Below are 20285 nucleotides of genomic sequence, written 5' to 3' on the forward strand. Positions count from 1 at the left end.
ATTCTGAGTTAGTCCTTCAACATATATACCACAGTTCGGATTCCTGGGAGATGTGCTTCATTTCTTACTAAGGTTAAATCTCGTGAGCTGGTGAAACAAACCTTTTGCTGTAAGCAATTTTCGATGCTGAAACATGGTATTGAAGATACTTGTTCTTTTTAGTTAACTTTGACTTGATTTCATTGATTTAAGTGTGGAAGAAAATAGTTATGAATGATGGAGTAACATTTTCTTAAGTCTTGAAACATAGTAAATACTTTATATTTTCACTTTGATTACTTTGAAAAAAAGCCCATCGTCTGCTTATACCTGATTGCACTTATCTTTTTCAAAATGGTTATTTCACTTGAGTTCTGTTCATTTTATGATTTAATGGTATCGAAATAGATCACTTAAGACTCGATATGTTCATTTTTATCATATTTACATCAGTTGCAGTTCATATTTAAATAGTGATTTGTTATTTCTGCCTAAATGTTGCTTTCCTCAGCAATGTTTGATATCATCCTTACAGTGATATATTGCAATTTCCTACTGTGTCTTTGAAGATGTTCTCTTATGAGAAGTGAAAGTAAATCTCTTGGTTACATATAAGACAGATTTGTCATGTTTAATATAGTTACTTGTGTGTTCAGGAACTCCCTTTTTTTGTGTGATATGTTTAATCGGGAATGAATAAACTTTACTGTAGAATTGTAATGTATACTAATGTGCTTTTTGAAATTCACAGATTGAGAGATTTTTTTCTTTATAATTTTACTATTAGTGAAAGTGAGAAAGATGTATATTTAGTACTATCTTGTCTTGCGGAAGGTGTCCTTACCCATGGCAAGGGGTTGGAACTAGGTGATTTTTAAGGTCTCTTCCAACTCTAACCATTCTATGATCTTTGTATCAGCAACAGTCACCAACCATGTTTTCTTCACATAACATTTTCTTAATGTCTCCCATGCTAAATTAAAGCCCCTTCAAAGATGATCGAGACTTAATCAATGTGCAAAACTGACATAAATCATTGTCAACCATATCCTCAGAAGAGATCCTCTGCTGAAGGAAGTGAGTTAGTATAAATTGTGGCAGAACTATGGGGTAGGATGTTTCTAGGTACTGTATAAAATGAGTATGGTTATCTAACATTATTTGTTTGCCTATAGAAATCAGACATGTGATTCCAATAGTGCTGGAAATCCCTGGACTTCAGACATTTGAATAAATAAACCTGGACCAGATGTATGATACACTACTGTGTCCTGGGATATGGTTAGTACATAAACATAGCACTTGGTCTGCAGGAAACACCAAGCACAAATGAATGATGGAGATCAGAATAAAAAGATGAAGAGCATTCTTGCACGTGATTTGTCAATTCCTACTGATCTGGGAAAGATCTGTACTTTGAGTTACACAGAAAGTGGCAGTGTATAGCACTGCAGAGACTGGCACTGGACATTGTGGTGCCCAGTTGTTGATGGAGTCTCACAAAGAGTGTAGTTCTGATGACATGGCACCTGCTTTGGGTTAACTAGGCATCGTTAGCTTCATATCACCAGGGCACCACTGTGCTGCATATACTCATCTCTCTGTTATGTGAGGAACACTTAGACTTGCAGGATCTCCACGGTGTTGAATCCAATAACTTTTTAGATCATTCATACTGGTGGGAGTAACTGATCTTATGGAAGCAGAAAGATTTCAAGAAACTGCCAAGTTCTAGGAGCTAGTAGGGTTTTGAATGTTATTGTACTGATACAGTTCTCTCTATCCGCTTCTGATCTCTCTCTCTTTTCCTAGAAGCATTGTGATAGTGGAAATTTACTTACGAAAGCACTTTCCAGCAAGTGCCCTAAAGTACAAATGATTTTTGTTGAAATCATTAGGGGGAAAAAAAACACCAATGACATTTAACGGGTTGCACCAGGACACCTATTCTGTAAGTTACCAGGCTTATTGACGGCAAGAATCAGGCTTGAAGTGCCTACGTGGAAATTAAACTTGGTTCTGCTAATGCCATGAAAAGCCCACTCTGAGCCCTAGAATCAATTTTGCGATTTCACTTGTCCATCAAAACACCTTTCTTAGGAGCTGTATACTGTCCTACAGAAATTATAGTCACATTTCCTTCTTCCCTTCTTTCTTCTCGCCACCCCGCTCTCTCCAGTAAGGAACCAGTTGTACAACTTGAAGATAATTGTTTTTTTGAGAATCTAAAAATCCATTGAGTTTCACTGTAGTCAGAAAATTGTACATCCTTTTTTGTATCCAAATCCTCAGAGCCTTAGGGGAAAAAGTCTTTGAAGTGAAATGTAAAAAGAATTTTAATGTTTTATTGCAGAAAGACAGAATTTTGGGGGAGTGAGAAAGAGGAGAAAGAAACAAGTATGATGTGCTTTTTCCAGCTTCTCTGATACCAAACATGTTCAGCAATACACAAACTCTGACTTTCGTTCTCCTCTTCATACCACCCCACTGATTTCAGTGTATAGTGACTCGTAGTCCCCTCATCTTTGAAGATCCCTGCAAATTCAAAGGAACACTTCTAACTTACTCTTTCTGGCTACGTTTTTGAATGAACTTTTGGATGGTGAAGAACGAAGCGATGCAGGAAAACAAAGTCAAGTGTTCCGAAGGGTTTCAGAATTTCAAGATATGCTTTGCATGCTACTTATGATTTTATAATGAAATTTAGCTGTTTGCTCTGCAGATGCAAAACTGCTGAAGAAATTCTTGAAAAAGGGGAAATTGGTGGTTGGTGCTTCTATATTTAATAAAAAAATAAAATGCATGGATACTGCTACTAAAAGTGTCCCATGATCTGTTATATAAACAGGATTAACCTTTTATTTAATATTTCTGTATAGTGTTCATCTCATGGTACAGGGCCTGTAGGTGTCAAGTTTCTCAAGTAGTCTATAGTCCATGGCCTGCATTTAAATAAATTAGTATGTTTTAAGACTATCAGCTAAGAATATTTTGTATATTCTTAACCAAAACATTCAGTCTGGTCTAAGATATCATCCATCAGTTCTCTACATTTTATTTTGGGAAGCTACTGTATTGTGAGTGGCTCCAATTCAATTGACAGCAGCAGAGAAAAGAGAGATCGGGTAGCTTGGTACTCTTTTCCTAAAAAAAATCTTTCCCTCCCTATGAGTCCATAGGTTTTTGTATATTATAAAGTAATTCTGTGGGTTTGTTGGGGTTTTTTTGTTTGTTTTGTGGGTTTTTGTTTGTTTTTTGGTTTGTTTGGTGTTTTTTTTTAAATACTGTGTGTATAATGCAACTATGTTATTCTCCACAATCTATATGCTGTTGTTCTTTGTAAATGGTTGCTTTATAATAGTAATTCCAGAACCTGCTGTAAGCTGAGTTCTCATGTCTTTTGTATTGGTGAGCAAAAGGCAAATACGTCAGGTGATCAGAAAGATTGTGCAATGCCAGCAGCAAAAGTCTTGTTGAAGTGGCCAAATTGTGCTTCATTGTATTTCAGTGCTGACAATGTCCAGAATGGCTGATAGAAGATGAAACTAGAGGGACACTTTTTTGGATAAGCTTGAGCAGACGGGGTTAGGATTAAGACAGTTCCCAACAGGACCCTTTGGTCCCATTGTCAATGCTGAAGCAGTTCTCCTTAGCGTGGCCGGGATGCTGACTGGGCATGTATTGCCCAACGCTGTTCCAGCCATGCTCGGACAATTTGCCAGTGGTTCAGAGCATGTCTGCAGAATCCTCTCTATCTTTTAGCCACATTTTCACTGTTTTGCATGTTTATGTCATTATTTTTTTCCACAAATCTACAAATGTCTTATCTTTAGTCTCCAGGTGCTACCACAGTATTAGTAATATGGACCACTTGAATTCCTACCTGGTGTGCACACTGTTAGATGTGTATGTGTTTCTATATATTTATCTCAAATATAGTCCAGCTGTCGTGTACAAACAAAAGCATTGTGAGGCAGTGAATCCTACTGATAAATTCTGAGATTTTTAGAGAAGTTGGCTTCTTTTTTTCCATTGTGTGGTATTTCTGATAACTGTCTTGTGTCTAAATACTCTCATGCTCAGCCAATCATGCTACAGCTTTCATTTTAGGTTGTTTGTACTTAAAGAATTTCTGAATTTTGACTTCACTTAAATAGACTGGAAAAAAATAGGTGTGTTTGTAGTTTCTGGATGAAGAAGTTTTTATTTTATGTTCTACTAGTTGTTTATTTTTCTTCTACAGTGCTTCATCATCTGTCATTCCTTGAAGTAAAGGCAATGACAAACTCCCTGACCATGGTAATGGGAGTCGAGAATGCTTTGCTTCTCCCAGGACTGGTGCCGCATTGCCAGGACAATGTATTGATTTGGTTGACTGTGGGTGTGTGATGCATGACAGAAATGAGAAATTGAACTTTCTGAATGTGAAGTAAATCGTGCTGCTGATGATATATAAATGATTTAAGAAAAAGCAATCGCTCAGATTCTCTGCTCTGGTAGCAGTGCTACATACAATTTAATATATAGTAAACCAGTTCTTTTACAATCTAAATCAAATAGTGTTTTGTGCTAAACTCAGATTCTTGCAAAAATTACTTGCAGCAGTTTTGGTTTTAGTATGCTTTACTTTCTACTTTACTGATGTGTGATCTGATAATTTAGAAATATTGAGCTGATGTTCATTAATTCTGACTTTTTCTTGTCAAGAGCCACAGATTATTTTTTCTAGACTGCTTATTACTATTTTAAATTGGTTGGTCTTTAAATAATTTTAACTTGTAAGTAGAGTTGTTTTGAGTCCCAAATACCTGCAGATGGAGTTTATTATAGCCACAGGTAATTGGACTTAATTATCTGTAAAACATCCACTAGGGACATGAATAGTCCCATTCTCTCTTCTGGCAGATGTTTTGCAGATATTAGACTTATATCCAATTATCTTTGGGTATTTTAGCAGTACACAATAGCATTCATTTGCAGATGACTATAATATTCTTTTCTCTCCTTCTCAATGTTATGAAATGAATGGGATAATTTATCCTTCTTGGAAAGAGAGAGAAGTATTTTAACGGAAGCTTGAAGAGACTTCCTGAAATTCTTCTTATCGATACCTACTAACAAGTCTTGTCATCCAGTGTCAAAGTCTCAGCTTAGCATTCCCCCAGTGTAAGTACCTAAAGTAGTAGGGAGTTCTGCACAGTCTCCCCAAAGCAGCCCAGAGCTGCGTATTTTGGAATCTTTGGTTTGAACTTTTGAGGGAGATTTTCAAAGGAGTTCAGCTCTCAAGAAGGAGTTGTCAATATTTGCTTAGTTTTAAGGCTGTGAGAATACAGGGAGAAGCTTAAGAACATCTTCCTGGCAGGGTGGGGAAGCCAGAGCGTTTGGCAGTCTGCTGTGACATACATCCTGGAGTTCTTTCCTGTGTGAACCCTGGTATGATTAGACGGTTCAAGGCCAAACCGTGTATAGGCAGTTGGGCAGAAAAGTTCTACAGACAGATTCTCTAAGAAAAAAAAAAAAAAAGAAAAAAAAAAGAGCCATTTGAACTTTTTATAAACGTATTTTCTCCTACATAAAAATTGTGTTTTTTCTTGCTGTAACTTCTTTTAGCATTTATTTTGTCAAAAAGAAAACTAAAAGATTGATTTATTAGTTGTGATGAAGTTTAACAGTTAAGTTACTCCAAAATTAAATTAATTGCCTTGATTAATCCCACCAAGTTCAGTAAATGGTATGAGAACTGTAACTTGCTTTTGGAGGGCAGGGTAGATTTGAGACATAATATCAGCAAAACTCAGCAGTATCACAAAGAGTGAACCTTCACATCAAGGTATGTAACATTATTCTTTCTAAACTCTCTAAGGTTGTTATTTTATATTTTTCATAACCTATACTTGTTTTTATATCTCAAGCTCAGCCAATTTATTAATTTTTCTTTGTTTTATATTAGATTTTATTTTATTTTATTTTTCTCTCTGAAAGCCTAGAGTGAAACTTGACAAATACAAAGTGGTGATAGACAAGGATGCGTAGGGAAACTGTACCTTTCTTCTGAAGGTAGACTTGTGACCACAAAAGTAAAAGATACCATGACAACCTGATGAATTTCAGGTCTGCAGAATCTTCACATATTCCTCATATCTTGTAACCCTGGGAAAAATGACCAAAGAACTGACTGCGCTGAATGAAGGATTTGTGCTTCACACAAGTACTGAAACAAATGTGTTCCCTTTAACTGGCTTACTGAAGTGGGCCTGTGTGCCATAAACACAGTCATTAACGACCTCCATCCATGTACCATTGATCTTCCTGGAAAAGTACCTTTTAAAGCAAATGAAGCAGATCTAGCAGTACTTAAAATCCCCTATCCCGTGGAGAGTAGAAACAACTTGTCAACAGCCTGTGCCCCAAAGCTAACAGTAATTTCCCTTCCTGTCAAACTGCTTCCCTGGGAGAAGGTACACCAATAGGTGTAATGGTTCCACGTACCTCACGGAAAGGGGAAAGAGCCCTCTTTCTCTGCAGTATTTGGGAACATGACAACAGCTTTTGTTATTAGCGGATTCAGGTGGTAAGTAACAATTTGAATACAGCTTTTACAGGTATCCACTGGAGAACCGGAGGATGGGGCCAGACAGGATGAGACATTCACACCCACAGCCCAGGGAAGAGGAGAAGAGTTACCAAGGTGTAACTTTAACAGTGTCAGAGCCAGAATTTAGCATAAACTTTTACCACAAGAAGAAATGAATGTAAAAAAGCTAAATTAAAGATTACAATATGTTGTCAAAGGCTTTCAAGTTGTGTTTCATAGCTCAAGTCTGTTAGTTCAGAAAATATGATAATCTCAATTACGTGGCTAAGTACAAGTATTCCTCATTTCTTAAAATGTTCAATAGTTAGAAGTGCCTCCGTATTTTGGGTCATTTTGGAAGAAAATAAACTTCTAAAGTATTGTGCTTTTTCATCGTGTCCCTTTTGCTATCTTTATACTGTGGAGGAAATAGAACAAGGTTAATTGAAGAAATGAGAGATAGAGAGGGAGGCTCTTATATAATTAGGCAGTCTCAGAAAATCATAATTAAGCAGCAAAAGACATTATTTCCTCACAAGAACAAAACAATTCCAGTCTCCTGGGTAAGTCTGTAATTTGACTATTTTGAAAAAATTTAAACTGATACTATAGAACAATTCAAAATCTGTTCTAACGACAGCCTTGGCTGCACTAAGGATGCCTTGCTTAGCCATTGGAAATCATTGTGCTAAAACCATTCTTATCTCTAAATACTGCATCTCTTGGTCAACATGCAACAATTTTGTGCTGTAAATTTTGTGTGAGACAATTCTATGTGGGTTGCTAATGGTTTTCTTATGCAAAGTAAGGCAAAAGCAGAGTTCAGTCACATGTTGATCTTCATGAGACAACTTCAAAGCTGATGAGTTCTGATAATTAAGAATGCAGATTTGAACATACTTTGTTGCATCACAAAGTGAGTAAGAAGCATCAGTGTGATTGTGGAGTCACGGTTAATGCTTGTTTGATTACAGAGGGTAGGCCTTTTATAGCAGTAATCTTGGCTCATTTTCAGACCCTCTTGTTTTAAACTATCAACGGTAACATACAAGAAATGCAAAGATTATGATATCTATCAGATTGTTCCTTTCACAAAAAGTAGATTAGAAGAATTTAACCAATTTTTTTTGATGGCATTGTCCAAACAGAGGACGGAAGCTAAATATTAATGGGAAGTGACTAGTCCAAATTATGTTCAGTTATTCCTTTGATTCTCCTCTTGGTGAAACAAGAGAGAAAGTATGAGGGGAAACAAATGAGTTATCATTGATGTAAGCTATTTGTTGATGTGAATTTAAACTCTGTTTCTTAAGGAGTTCTGAATGTATCAAAAGCATATCGTGTTCCACATTGTAGAGCTTTTTCTCCCTTGTGGAAGTTTATTTAGAAGATACAGGCTTCTTCTTTTCTTTTGGTTGATGTCACCAGTTAGAATTAGTGAACTTTTGGATAACTGGAAAGATTAAGGAAGAACTTATTTTACAAAAAATTAAAAAAAAATCTATTCTCTCATTGGTTTTGCTGTCAATGCCAGCAACTTTGAAAGAAGAGCAGGTTCCCTCTTGAGTTCTTGATGTTGATGAGCTGTTCAAAATCTGCCCTGTATGAATGAGATTGCTCTGATTCCTGAAATTAGTTTTCCATTTTCTGCCCTCAAACTATTTTAGATTTGCTGCTAGCCCACTGAAAAACAGAATGAGTGTGTTGCATATACAAAAAACTGGAATCGCTATCAATATGCTATAAGAATGTAACTACCAAAACACTTTAAAACTTGCTGTATGTTGGATAGATTTTTATGGTTGTTTTACTGGTTTTACAGATTATTGGGTTCATATATTCAAACTCACTTGCCTTCTGCTACTGCTGTGCACCTGGATTATACTTGGATTATCAAAAATTAATGATGCATGGAAACGGTTTTATAGTTTCTAGGTTATCACAAAATGCATAATCTGCATTATTCCTTGAAATTAAGTGCTATTTGAGCACTCTAAAATGGTGTTTAGTATATAATTTTGTCCTTTGTGGGTGAGAATTTAAAATCAAGGTCAAATATACATCATTTTACTATGCCAGTTTCCCAAAAGGTCATAGTCATTATTCTGTCTCAGAGTTGTTCTTTTTATTTTCAATTTTCAACAACAACAGAAAACCTTTAAAAGGCTAAAAACCTTCATGAATATCTTATTTTGTGTTTTTGTAGCAGATTGATTTCTGATGTCTACTGATCTGTTCTGTATACCAACTCTGGAGTATGCAAGTTAGCTCAGCTGCCATTTGGTGAACCCAGATTCATATTTCATGCATATGTTTAATGACTGTGGGAACATGTGCTGGTTTCTGGGGTTTTGTTGTGGGTGGTGGGATTTTTTTGTTTGGTTGTTTTTTTGTGGGTATTTTTTTGCCATCCAGAGGGATGGCTACATCTGCTACAGTTGCTTCTTACAGGGGCATCACTGAATGTGCCTGTCTTCTATTGCATTCGAGCCATTTTCAGAAAAAGAATGATGCTGGTTTTACAAGCAAAATCTAAATGGGTTTGAACTAGAGTTAGTCCTTTTCATCTGCAGTCAGATTATAAAGTACATCATAGCATACAGAGCAAATATCACTATGTAACTGTATGCTGAACTTTTCTCTTACTGGTATTACCCTCGCTGTGCTCTTTCCTATGCTGATCGTGGTGCAGAAGACAGAAAAGCATCTCTTCCAGGCCTCTCTTGGTGACCTGCTCATGTTTCTGTTACCAGTGCTGATGTTTCAGCCCAGGGGCTGAAATTACAGCAAACCCACACTGTTTTATCCAGCCTCGGGATCAAAAGTTACCTTAAGCTGAATGTACAGTTACGATCTGTATAGGGGATGTGTGTAGTCTTAATCCGTTTTTAAAGGTTTGCTTTTTAATATATTGATATAATACATCTTTTAAAAAGCAAAGATTAAAATATACCTAGGATTTCCATTTGAAATTATATTTTAAATTACCTCTGTGTGTCTGTATGTTTATATCTGTTATGTTATTAACGGTTTAGTCTTAGAAATATCTTTGACGTTATTTTCTGAATTAATTCTCTGGACTGTTCTCCAGGATGGCAGAAGAGATGTGTATATTAACTGTGTGCTCCTGTTTTTATAGATGGCTATACAACAGATGACATTGAATTTTACTGGCGTGGGGGTGATAATGCAGTCACAGGAGTGACAAAGATCGAACTGCCACAGTTCTCCATTGTAGACTACAAGCTTATCACCAAGAATGTTGTTTTCTCTACAGGTTTGTGGAGGGGAATCTAAAAGGGGAATTCACTGGGAAGATGTTTAGAAATGGGTTAATTCTCAACATGCAGTTCAGGATCTGAGCAAACAATTTAGAAACAGGAATAAATTAGAGCAGCAACTGTGAATTTTGAAAGGAACAGTTTTTATTAAAGCTTTCACAGTGTATAAGGCATCGCTCATTAACATATGAAGAGGATACAGTAGTCTGTCATGTTAAGGCTCAGTCAAATAAGCTGTATTTTCTGTTTTCCTACGAAAACTGATTAAGCCACTTACACACCTCAGCGCCCTAAACCCGACAAGAAGTAACCCAGCCTGTAAGAAGTTTAGGAACCTTTCTCTCACTATTTCTAGATGTTCCTTGTGCCAAATTGTGGATGTATTAGACTAATTATTTTGTTTTCGCTGTAAAACCTTTAAAATCCTTGTTCCACAGGATTTGTAGGTTAGCCTATGCTAGCAAGCGTAGGACTTTCTGAAGCCTGAAAAGATGCTTTGTGAGGGGGAGTAGAAAATAAGATTGGATTTCATAAAATAAAAAACAAAACCCAAGAAACAAATAGAACATTTCAATGGCATATTAAATCACTCAAGAGAAACAAGAATTGGGTTGGGCTATTACTACATGATGTTCTCCACCTACTTGAGAAACCTGCTAGATGTGTTTTAAAAAAAAAAAAAATCTTCAACATTCACTTTCTAGATATGGATAGAAACAATCTTTGGAGGGGGTATAGCAGGATTGTGCATCCCAAATTCTTCATAACCGAGCAGAATGGGACTTGAATGTTGATCTCTTGGCACCCATTTCAACAAGTGTTTCATACACCGAAATATTTCTGGTGTCCAGTGACAAAGGACAAGTGTTGCATTGCTTGAAGAGAAGGTTGGAATAAGGGTTACACTGAAGTAAGCATACTGCAGCTTGTCAGGGAAGAAGCTAGGCTTTGATGCTCTGAAATGTATTTTGGCTGTTGATTGTTGAATATGATGATTACCAGCGGATATGCACCTAGAGCACCCTTGTACCCTTAGAAGAAAAGATTATTTAATCCCAACTCTTGCCAGAAGTTCTGCATCTGATTATCCTGGATCTTTCAACTCTGTATGTACTCTATGTTGCATGAAACAATAAAAACAAAATGACAGGAAAATGTTTTCAGGCTTTATACAAGTAAATTATGGCCATACCAAATATTCTCTTTTAGGTGCCTACCCAAGGCTGTCTCTCAGCTTTAAACTTAAGAGAAACATTGGTTACTTCATTCTGCAGACCTACATGCCTTCTATTCTGATCACTATTCTGTCCTGGGTTTCCTTCTGGATTAATTATGATGCTTCAGCTGCGAGAGTTGCTTTAGGTAGGCATTTTTACACATCTCATGGAGTGTGCATTAGCTGAATGCTTTTTCTTGCTTCTGGTGTAGTGGATAGTGCATGATTTGAAAAATAAATGTTAGATCTTTTTATGTCTGGCTTGTTAAGCTTTGTATTATTTGAATTAGTATTTAAATCATCACAATTTAAATAAAAATTAAAGTGATTTCATGTCTGAATTCACTAACTGTATAATCATTGTAACCAGAATTAGCGTAATTGCCTCAATGTTTTCTGTTGGTGTTCTATTGCTTGTTTTTCTCCAAAGAGAACACATTTAGTTTGCTTTTGCCCATGGCAGTCCAGAATACACGTTCAGCACTGTGTTATGGATTATAAATTACTTTTCAGGTATGAATTAAATAAAGCTTTACTAGGGCTGTGTAGCTAACTCCTCCTTGAGAGCTTTTTTTCCTTACTGTTACCTTACATTCTAAAAGCAAAACCATTTCCCTAATTAATCTCTGGAGTACTCTTATATCTCATTGCTAATCCCATGTGTGTTTGTTTATACTGTGTCCCTCATCAGAGGATCCAAGCATGTTACAAAAATAAATATGAGTATCTATTGCCAAATTTTCTATAAATCAGACTGATTCCTGCCAGTACAGCTCTCATATAGATAAAATAAGTAAATCGCCATAAAAGATGCAGTTGTGAATTTGACATTTAAACTTTATAGGATACTGTCGGAGTTTTACCAGGCATTTCTGTGTAACATTTTCCCATAAGAATTCAAGACTGCAGACATCCTGCAAATGCTGTAGGAAAGCAAGACAAGAGTGGTGCTAAGCTGGTAATTTGTAACCGAGACTCGTTAGAGAAGGTTACAGTTTAGCTGGTTAAAAACGTACTCATAGAATCCCACTACTGTTAACGCAATTTATTACAGGTGTAATTTTCTTTGCTTTACACAAAAGTGAAGACAAAGATAAGGAATATGGACAGAGGTTGGGGGTGGGTATTTTTCCACCAGGAAGAAAAATTTCCTGGAATTTTTCAGCTCTAGCACTTGAATATTATGAATATTATGAGCTATTAGGCTAGAAAATTAAAATGAATTCAATCAATAGACTTGTCAATTCTTTTTTCCAGGAATCACAACTGTGCTCACAATGACAACAATTAACACCCATCTTCGAGAGACTCTTCCCAAAATTCCATACGTGAAAGCCATTGACATGTACCTCATGGGATGTTTTGTCTTCGTTTTCATGGCGCTGCTGGAGTATGCATTGGTCAACTACATCTTCTTTGGCAGGGGACCTCAGCGTCAAAAGAAAGCAGCAGAAAAAGCTGCCAGTGCCAACAATGAGAAGTTGCGAATGGATGTCAATAAGGTAAATTGAAATGGGGATATATTTTTAGCATTGCCCCAGGAAGCCAGACTTTCACTTCTGCCAGACAGAGCTTTAAAATGTAATTTCTTGTAGAAATGAGTGGAGTGGGATTTTTACGATCTTGTCTGAGCTCTGCAGAGCAGCGTACTTAGCCACCTCAGCAATGAATGCTGCCCTCTAGCCTGGAAAACTGAAAGTCTTCTTTCTAAAGCATGCACTTAGTTCAGCTTTACCATGAGATGTTTTCTCAGTCAGGATATAGAGTTAAATATGCCAAATCTGTTTCTAAAGGAACAAATCCAAAATGATGGCTATAGCTGATATTCGAGTAAGAGCTGTATGGAACGTTGGAAATAAAACCTAAATTTAACCTACTTTCATCAATCTTTCAGATGACCTGGATAAGAAATATTTGCTACAGAAGTATTTAAAGCTTGAAAAGTTTGCATATTTGCAACATATAATGGCCCAGGATATTGTTGGCTAAATGAGAAACTGCTCAGAAATAAAACATCAACTTGCTGTGCACTTACTTTTGAATCTGAAAATGGTCCCCTGGGGATGGAGAATTGAGGCAGAAAATACATTTGCCAAGATACACACTTTTGGAAAAAGTATCCATTATGCTTAATGAAAATGGAGCACTTATCATAAAGCACTTGTCATTTTTCACTGCGACCATTTTGGATGAGTTTCACACAGTGGTAAATCTGGGCTGAATGCTAAAATGTACTCAGTGTGAAGTGGATAAACTTTCACAGACATGCAAAATTGGAAAGTTAAATAAAGTTAAATTATCATTCTGGCTTTTTTTTTTTTGGCACAGAAAGCTTTTTGAATTTGTAATTCAGCATGATACTCCAAGGGTGAAAAACATAAAATTTAAATTTAGAATTTTAATTCAGAATTTAAAAAAAAAAATTGAAATCAGAAAAAAACCAAGTGATTATTTGTGAAGTGGAAACATAAGTTTCATACAGCTCTAGTGGTGGAATTTCTCGTGTTTGTTCGGAATTTCTACGCTACCACAGTGTGCCTGCAAACAGAAGAACATTTTGTATTTGTAACATTTCTATTTTTGCTGGAATAACAAAAATCCATCACATGTTGATAACATAAAACAGTTAGTTATTTTTATAGGTTATAGTTTATAGTCTTTTAAGATGGAGGATTATATTGTCATGGCTCAGGTCTCACCCATGCATTTATTTTTTTCTTTTTAATTTGAGAGAAACATGTTTTAATGAATGAAGGCAAATGCATAATGATAAGATTAACTTTGATGATATGATAGCTTTTAGATCACCTTTTACCATTGTAAAGTTCATTAAGACTCATAAAATATTTTTCTATTGTTGATTTTTCAGCGGTGTAAAAAAAAAATTGCAAGCTTTTATTTAAGTTATCAAGTTTATTTTTTAAAAAATCAGTTTCCTTCTAAACAATCAAAACTGTTAACTAAGAAACCCTGTAGGTAATTTTATAAGACTAGATCTGTGTTTACCTTTCCTCTTACATCTTTCTTCTAACATCAATGGAAATTGACAGTCCGCAGGTGTCAGAGCGTCACCACTAGCTGAGGTATATTTTTGTATACTTTCACTTGTGATATTTTCTATATACTTATTCAGACAATAGATCTTTCAGCCACCTGACAGAATATCTACAGTGTAGCGGCAAATTGCCAATCGTGAACTAGAATTTGAAAGCACTAACTAGTGTACTAATCCAATCCAGTAGTAGTGCAGCATCTTTGTTTATACATTATAGGCCAGCAAATCTGTAATAGATTTCTTCATATTCCAACACCAATTTTTGTAACACCCTCTTACAATTTTTCTGAACAACAAAAGGTGGTGATAGGAGAAGTGCTGGTTAGCCCTTCCACCCACAACTACTTGCAAAATCAAAGTAGAAGTTAACATATACCGTCTTTACGCTGTTGCATTCTCTGCTGTGGAGAGATCCCAGGGCAGGCACAGACATTGGTAGTCTCTCTGGTTTTGCCCAGTGTTATTCAGAAGATATTAGAGAGCTTACAGACAGTACAGAATCACAACAGACGCTGTTCTTCCATGACTGTGCTATCTGCTGAATCCAATATAATAATCTCCAATATCTTGAAGATCTGGGGACTCTGGAGGAGAATGTCCTGTTTTTTTCTGTTTGAGTGAACACCATGAGGCTGGGTCCAGAACTTCCCCTGGGCTATTTCAGATGAAACTGTGGCTGTATATTTCTTTAAATTTCATATGGTAATCATGTCATATGCCCAATGTGCTGGGTTTGGTTTGGTTTTGGTTTTTTAGAATCATAGAATAGTTTGGGTTGGAAGGGACCTTTAAAGGTCATCTAGTCCAACCCTCCTGCAATGAGCAGGGACATCTTCAACTACATCAGGTTGCTCCAGAGCCCTGTCCAAGCTGACCTTGAATGTTTTCAGGGATGGGGCATCTGCCACCTCTCTGGGAAACTTGTGCCAGTGTTTCATCATCCTTGTTGTAAAAAACGTCTTCTTTATATCTACTATGAATCATCAAAGAAGACTGTAACTTCATACGCTCCCTCATTTTCAAAGATTGTTAGCTCTGTTCCGGGTAAGGGAAAGGAAGAGAAGAGATTGGGCATATATCTTGATTTGCTTCTTGAATTCTGAAACCTGAGTAATAAAATCATGGAAGAATTTAAAAGACATAAAACTCAAGGAAGATTCAGACTCAATTACCAGCACATATGGACATGCTCAATTTTGTTTGGAGTGACTTCAGGTTAAAATGGCTTTGTGTATTATTGTTCCCCTCTTGAAGCTTCTCAAGCTGCATTTAGCAGTTTATTCCTTTAGTCTAGCTCGTCATCTTTTGCCTTTTTCAAGGTTAATTGTTCTCTGTGTAAACAGTCATATTGTTGCTTACAGGTAAATCACTGGCTTTCTTCTCGCTCTAGACATCCTTCATTTATTGGAGATTGCATTCACATCATTTCCTCACCTCTCTTTTCAAGCCTGCCGTCTTATTTAACATTATTTCTTCAAATGCCTTTATTGTCTTTATAGTCTGGAGTTTCTGAATCTCTGCTGTTCTGTATGGCGTAGTACTGCAAGTGTGTATATGAGGATAGGTAAATGGGGAGTGTTGTATTTCTGCTTGAAGACCTAATGTGTGTCATAATCTATGGTTTATATACTCTAACCCATTGTTAGGCAATTTTATTCTGTGGACTCTTCTGTTTTAAATAGGAATGTTGGCTGCCATCTGCATCCTTTTGACCCTTTGTAGGCACATTTGATGCTATCTTTTCTATAGGCTCAGGGCACTAATCTAGTGTACTGTCTGTGCTTCCTCCAGATGACTAACAGATAAGTTTTAAAATGGGGCCAAATTCTAACCTCTGCCTTCACAAAATCATTCAGCTGACTGTCTTCCTATGGGTAATTGTACATATATCTGGGACATATCACCTCTTCAAGATACTGTGTCAAAGGCTTTACTGAAATCCATAACTTCCATCTGTTAATTCTGTAATTACCTAAAAATGGTCTGGCAGGATTTGGTCTAGAAGCCTCTATGAGGCTTTTTTTCTTCTAATTGTAATTTTGGTTTCTGTTTCCTTTTTGGGTAGAAGGGGATGGGGGGAGGGCAATAAGCTATTGTGATATAACCCTTCAAGTTTTCTCCTTTATGAAGCCTGGCTTTGTCTTCAAGGAGATGATTAGCCTAACCGGGATCTCAGTGTAGAGCCTGGTACAACTGCGAGTAATTCCAGATGTAGATCCCCAGCCATTTTAATACACTTAATTTCTATTATTACAATTCAAATAATGAGCTTGTTGGTGCTCTCTCAGTATTGATTTATTCCCCATAAATTTCTTCCAGAATCCAGTAGCCAAGGTGGTTTTGATTAATTTTTAAATTTTCTCTTACATTGTTGGATCCAATAGCTTTACCTTAGATGCTTCCATCTTGGAACTGTGGCTTAGATGGGCTTGCTGATGCTGATCACTGCGATGTGTCTGATGGACCTTCTAGTCTTTGTGTTGTTCAGGATTTGCAGTCTGATCACCTTCCAAGCCCTGTATTCAGTATTTTTTCCTGTGTTACTAAATTCCCAGTCAACCTGCTGCTTATGATGTTGTTACATCTTTTGGATTCATTGCTGTTTTTTCCAGAGCTGTTCATCTAACTCATTTGATCCAGACTACTACATACATTAATTGACTTCTCTGGAGGTGTAAGTAAGGTGAAAATGCTTTTCAATATCAATGATATCTATGTATTTGTTATTCTGGATAGATCAGAAAACCTCCGTTACAGCTAGGTGGTAATTTAATGGAAACCAGAACTGCCACTGTAAAGGCCACGGTAAATGTAGTGGGCTGAATGAAAGGCTGGTTCTTCTTCCTCTGTAAAGAAGTGCTGCTTGCATCTTGCCAGCTTTACATTTGTCAAGGGGTGGTTATAATGGAAAAGCAGCTGTATGCCATCCTCTTGCAAAGCAACAGAGACTGGAAGTGTGTCAGGTAGCAGAGACGATGCTCGCTGCGAGTATTGATATCGGTTCCTACATCAAGGCTCTTGTTAAAAGAAGGGCTACAGCACGTTGTCGGTCTTTCCTTAGACATCAGTATGGTTTCCTTAGACATCAGTATGGTTTCCTTACCAGGATATTAGCTGGACACAGGATGTGATACTTGCGTTTTTTCAACCCAGATATCAAACCTTATAGAGGCATTACCATATAATGATTTGGTGCATCTTGCCTTCCATTTCTAGTCCTATCTTTCTAATTCTTACGTGTTTGTTATTCAGGTAGTGTTTAAATTATTTCTAAATTATTTTTTTTTCTTTATAGTCAGATCATCCAGATTTCGAACAGCTAATTGTTGCAAATTAGCATTTCTTATATAAATTTTTTTTCTTATATTCTTTCAAAGTAATTTGATTTGCCACTTCACAGAAGTGGCATTATGTTTTGCATAATGTAAATACATCACTGAATGTGGTTTTAGAATGTATAAAATTGCAGCAGTAATTGAAACCGAGACATTTCCAACGTAGCTTAAAGCACAGAGATGCTATAAGCTAACTGGCTATATACCTGAAGTACATGGTAACGTCAGTCACATAAATAAAACTCTACCTCTAACTTTGCAATCATGCTGTTGTTATCGTGAGCATTAGCAAAGCAATTTCCCTCTGGAAAAGAGGGAAAAATGTCAGCATATTATGCAACACTTCGTAAAACTGTTTATACAGATTTATTCAGTATTTTTTTAAAAATAAATGTGAACTGACATTGCTAACCTCTGCATGTTTAGACAAGGGTTTTTTTCTGAACACAAAGACTTTTTAAAAATATACTGTGTGTATTTTTAAAACAGTGAGTAATTCTACTTAGTAGTCTTTGTATTACGTAAGGTATTCAGTGAGCACGCCTGACAGTCACAGCGCATTGCTGTTACACAGGGCCAAGTCACAAACAAGTGAAATTGTCAGACTAATGACGTTTTTCTGTCAGAGACTTGGGTTCCAAGTAGAGAACACGGAACTTTAATATGATAATGACATTAAACAGCATATTAATAGATTTGAATCATAAGAGAAATGTTCTCTTGAAGAATGAATGTGGGGCTCAGTGAGCTAAGAAGGTTTAAACAAATATAGGTATCTTTGCAATTCATTGCCCTCCTGACCCATTGTTGTTATATCCAAATTAGCACAGCGTTGCTAAAGGAGATGAAATGGCAAGCAAAGAACAAATAGAAGCTTCACCTGCCCTCAGCTGCACTTAACATGGTAACTTTCTTCCCCTTCAAGTTGTCTCAGCTGCTGAGTTTTTCCCCTACACCTTTTTGACCAAGGAAAAGAATCTGATCAAGTTTAACCTGAAAAGTTGAACCGTTCTTCTCAGATCTTTCATTTTCAGAGGACTCCACTGCATTATCAGAGTTTTAAGACAAACAAGACGATGCGATTACCTGTTTCATAAGTGATTGCACCTAATTATTTCACCTATGCAACTTGACAGTTTCTGGCCATTGACAGGCTAACAAGGACACGGGGCTCCCACAGCATCCTCCTTCTCCAGGTGCCCATTTTCATACTGGCTCATGTATGTGTGCTGTTTGAACACAAACACTTTCTGTTCCATTCTGCCAGCAATACCATCCATTCCAGTAGCACAATTGGAGAGGGCATAGAGCCACTTCAGGTAATGCCTTGCTACCTGCCATTTCCCATGATGGCTTCCAAACTTCTTTTCACCACTTTACTAGTGAATAAGTGGAAAAGCCTATGCATTTTTTTTCACTGTCATATCCATAGATGTCTCTTTTGGAAACGAGGGGTGGAATTAGATGGAGTGTGTTAACTTGAGCCAATGTGAATCCATCGATGTATATATGTGGCCTTTGCAGGCCGTTTGGTGATAGTGTTCAGTGCGTTGCAAACAGACGACATCGCTCTCCTCAGTTGTCAGACTGAGGTGTAAAGATGCATTAACAAGGCTGCAGGCCCGGGATCATATACCTTGCTCCAAGGCAATGCTCATTAGCTTAGGCTTGGCTAATGCCTTTACTTCCCCTCTGATTTACTGCTGGCTTGCCTCTGGCCTTTTCAGTTCACAACAGTATTTGTTCATTTCTATCTGAAGAAATTGTATAAATGCACTTCTAGTGAGGAGGAATTATTGCAAGTATACCTAAAACCAGTCAGCATTTATTACCTACAGCTGCACCTTATACCCTATGCAGTAGAGGTACTTCTAGTATAAAACATGAGTAAGGTCAAGGCTGTAAAAGCTTTTAGAAAAAAAAAAAGTTATTATAAAATGGCTGTATGCACAGACTGAGTTAATAAACTGAACAGGATATTAAAACACTAAGGCAACATGGAGCTCGTAAAATTTCAGTCTAAAATCTCAAATCCTCACTGTTTGATATTGCTGGAGTTAATGCTGCCACTGTCCAGATTTCAGTGAAAGCTTTCATCTTCTTTCTTTCCCTTCCAAAGAGAGTTTTCCTTTTGTTGCAGTGCAGGTAAAACTGCGTGAGGGCTGGTTCTTGATCCAGGGTCAGAAGGTATTCCTGGCACAGAAGTTTACTGAAGGACATACAGTAAAAATAGGCATGGATTATAAAAGCTCAGCCTTTCTCCTAAATTTACATGCATGCATTATCAAGGCACAACTTGCATATGAAGCAATCGGCAATGCACAGAGTGCCCGGGCAGCCTCTTCGTGTTTTGTTGAAACCAGAGGTTTGGTAGGAGTGAAATTTGAGGAAGTTCCAGCTTTAGCCCGCAGCACTTTGCAGAAGCAGTCAGAAGGTGATTTATTTCCATGGGCTGTAGTGGTATTCCATATGACATCTGAATAAAGGTCAAGTCAACTGCGTGAGGTTTTCTTTCTGCAGCTGCACTCCTTTGAATGCCATGTTTAATTAATGTAAGAACAGTGCGTGTACAGTGCATTTTTTTTAAAGTGTGTTATCCTTTTTGCTTTTGTAGTGCATCTACAAACCTGCCATCGAGCAGTGACCCTGAATTAAGTAGGCTTTTGGTTGCAAAAAGGATCCATTAATGCAGTTTATAGCATTATTTCAGATTGTAGGGTAATAAGGCACAAAAAAGGCAAATTATGTACAGTGAAGTAGAAGAAATATATGTAGCTGCGGTCCAGAAGCTGTGTCTGGCTAGTGAATTTGGTGAATTGATTTCCCAAAGCATACCAGCTCTACA

At 37.0% G+C, this 20285-nt stretch overlaps 1 protein-coding gene across 4 annotated transcripts in view; it reads left to right on the plus strand.

Annotated features, from left to right (window-relative positions):
* The window catches only part of GABRB2 (gamma-aminobutyric acid (GABA) A receptor, beta 2), a 161292-nt gene that overhangs the window by 130146 nt on the left and 10861 nt on the right, over window positions 1-20285 (plus strand). For 3 of the 4 annotated variants that reach the window (XM_009879800.1, XM_009879796.1, XM_009879797.1), the window contains 3 exons: window positions 9693-9830; window positions 11044-11196; window positions 12308-12552. In XM_009879800.1, the coding sequence (XP_009878102.1) occupies window positions 9693-9830; window positions 11044-11196; window positions 12308-12552 (536 nt within the window). Of the gene's footprint in view, window positions 1-9692; window positions 9831-11043; window positions 11197-12307; window positions 12557-20285 lie in introns of all 4 variants that reach the window. The other variant, XM_009879799.1, reaches the window with a different exon arrangement.

This window comes from Charadrius vociferus, unplaced genomic scaffold (genome assembly GCF_000708025.1).
Source record: "Charadrius vociferus isolate BGI_N301 unplaced genomic scaffold, ASM70802v2 scaffold212, whole genome shotgun sequence".
Lineage (NCBI taxonomy): Eukaryota > Metazoa > Chordata > Aves > Charadriiformes > Charadriidae > Charadrius > Charadrius vociferus.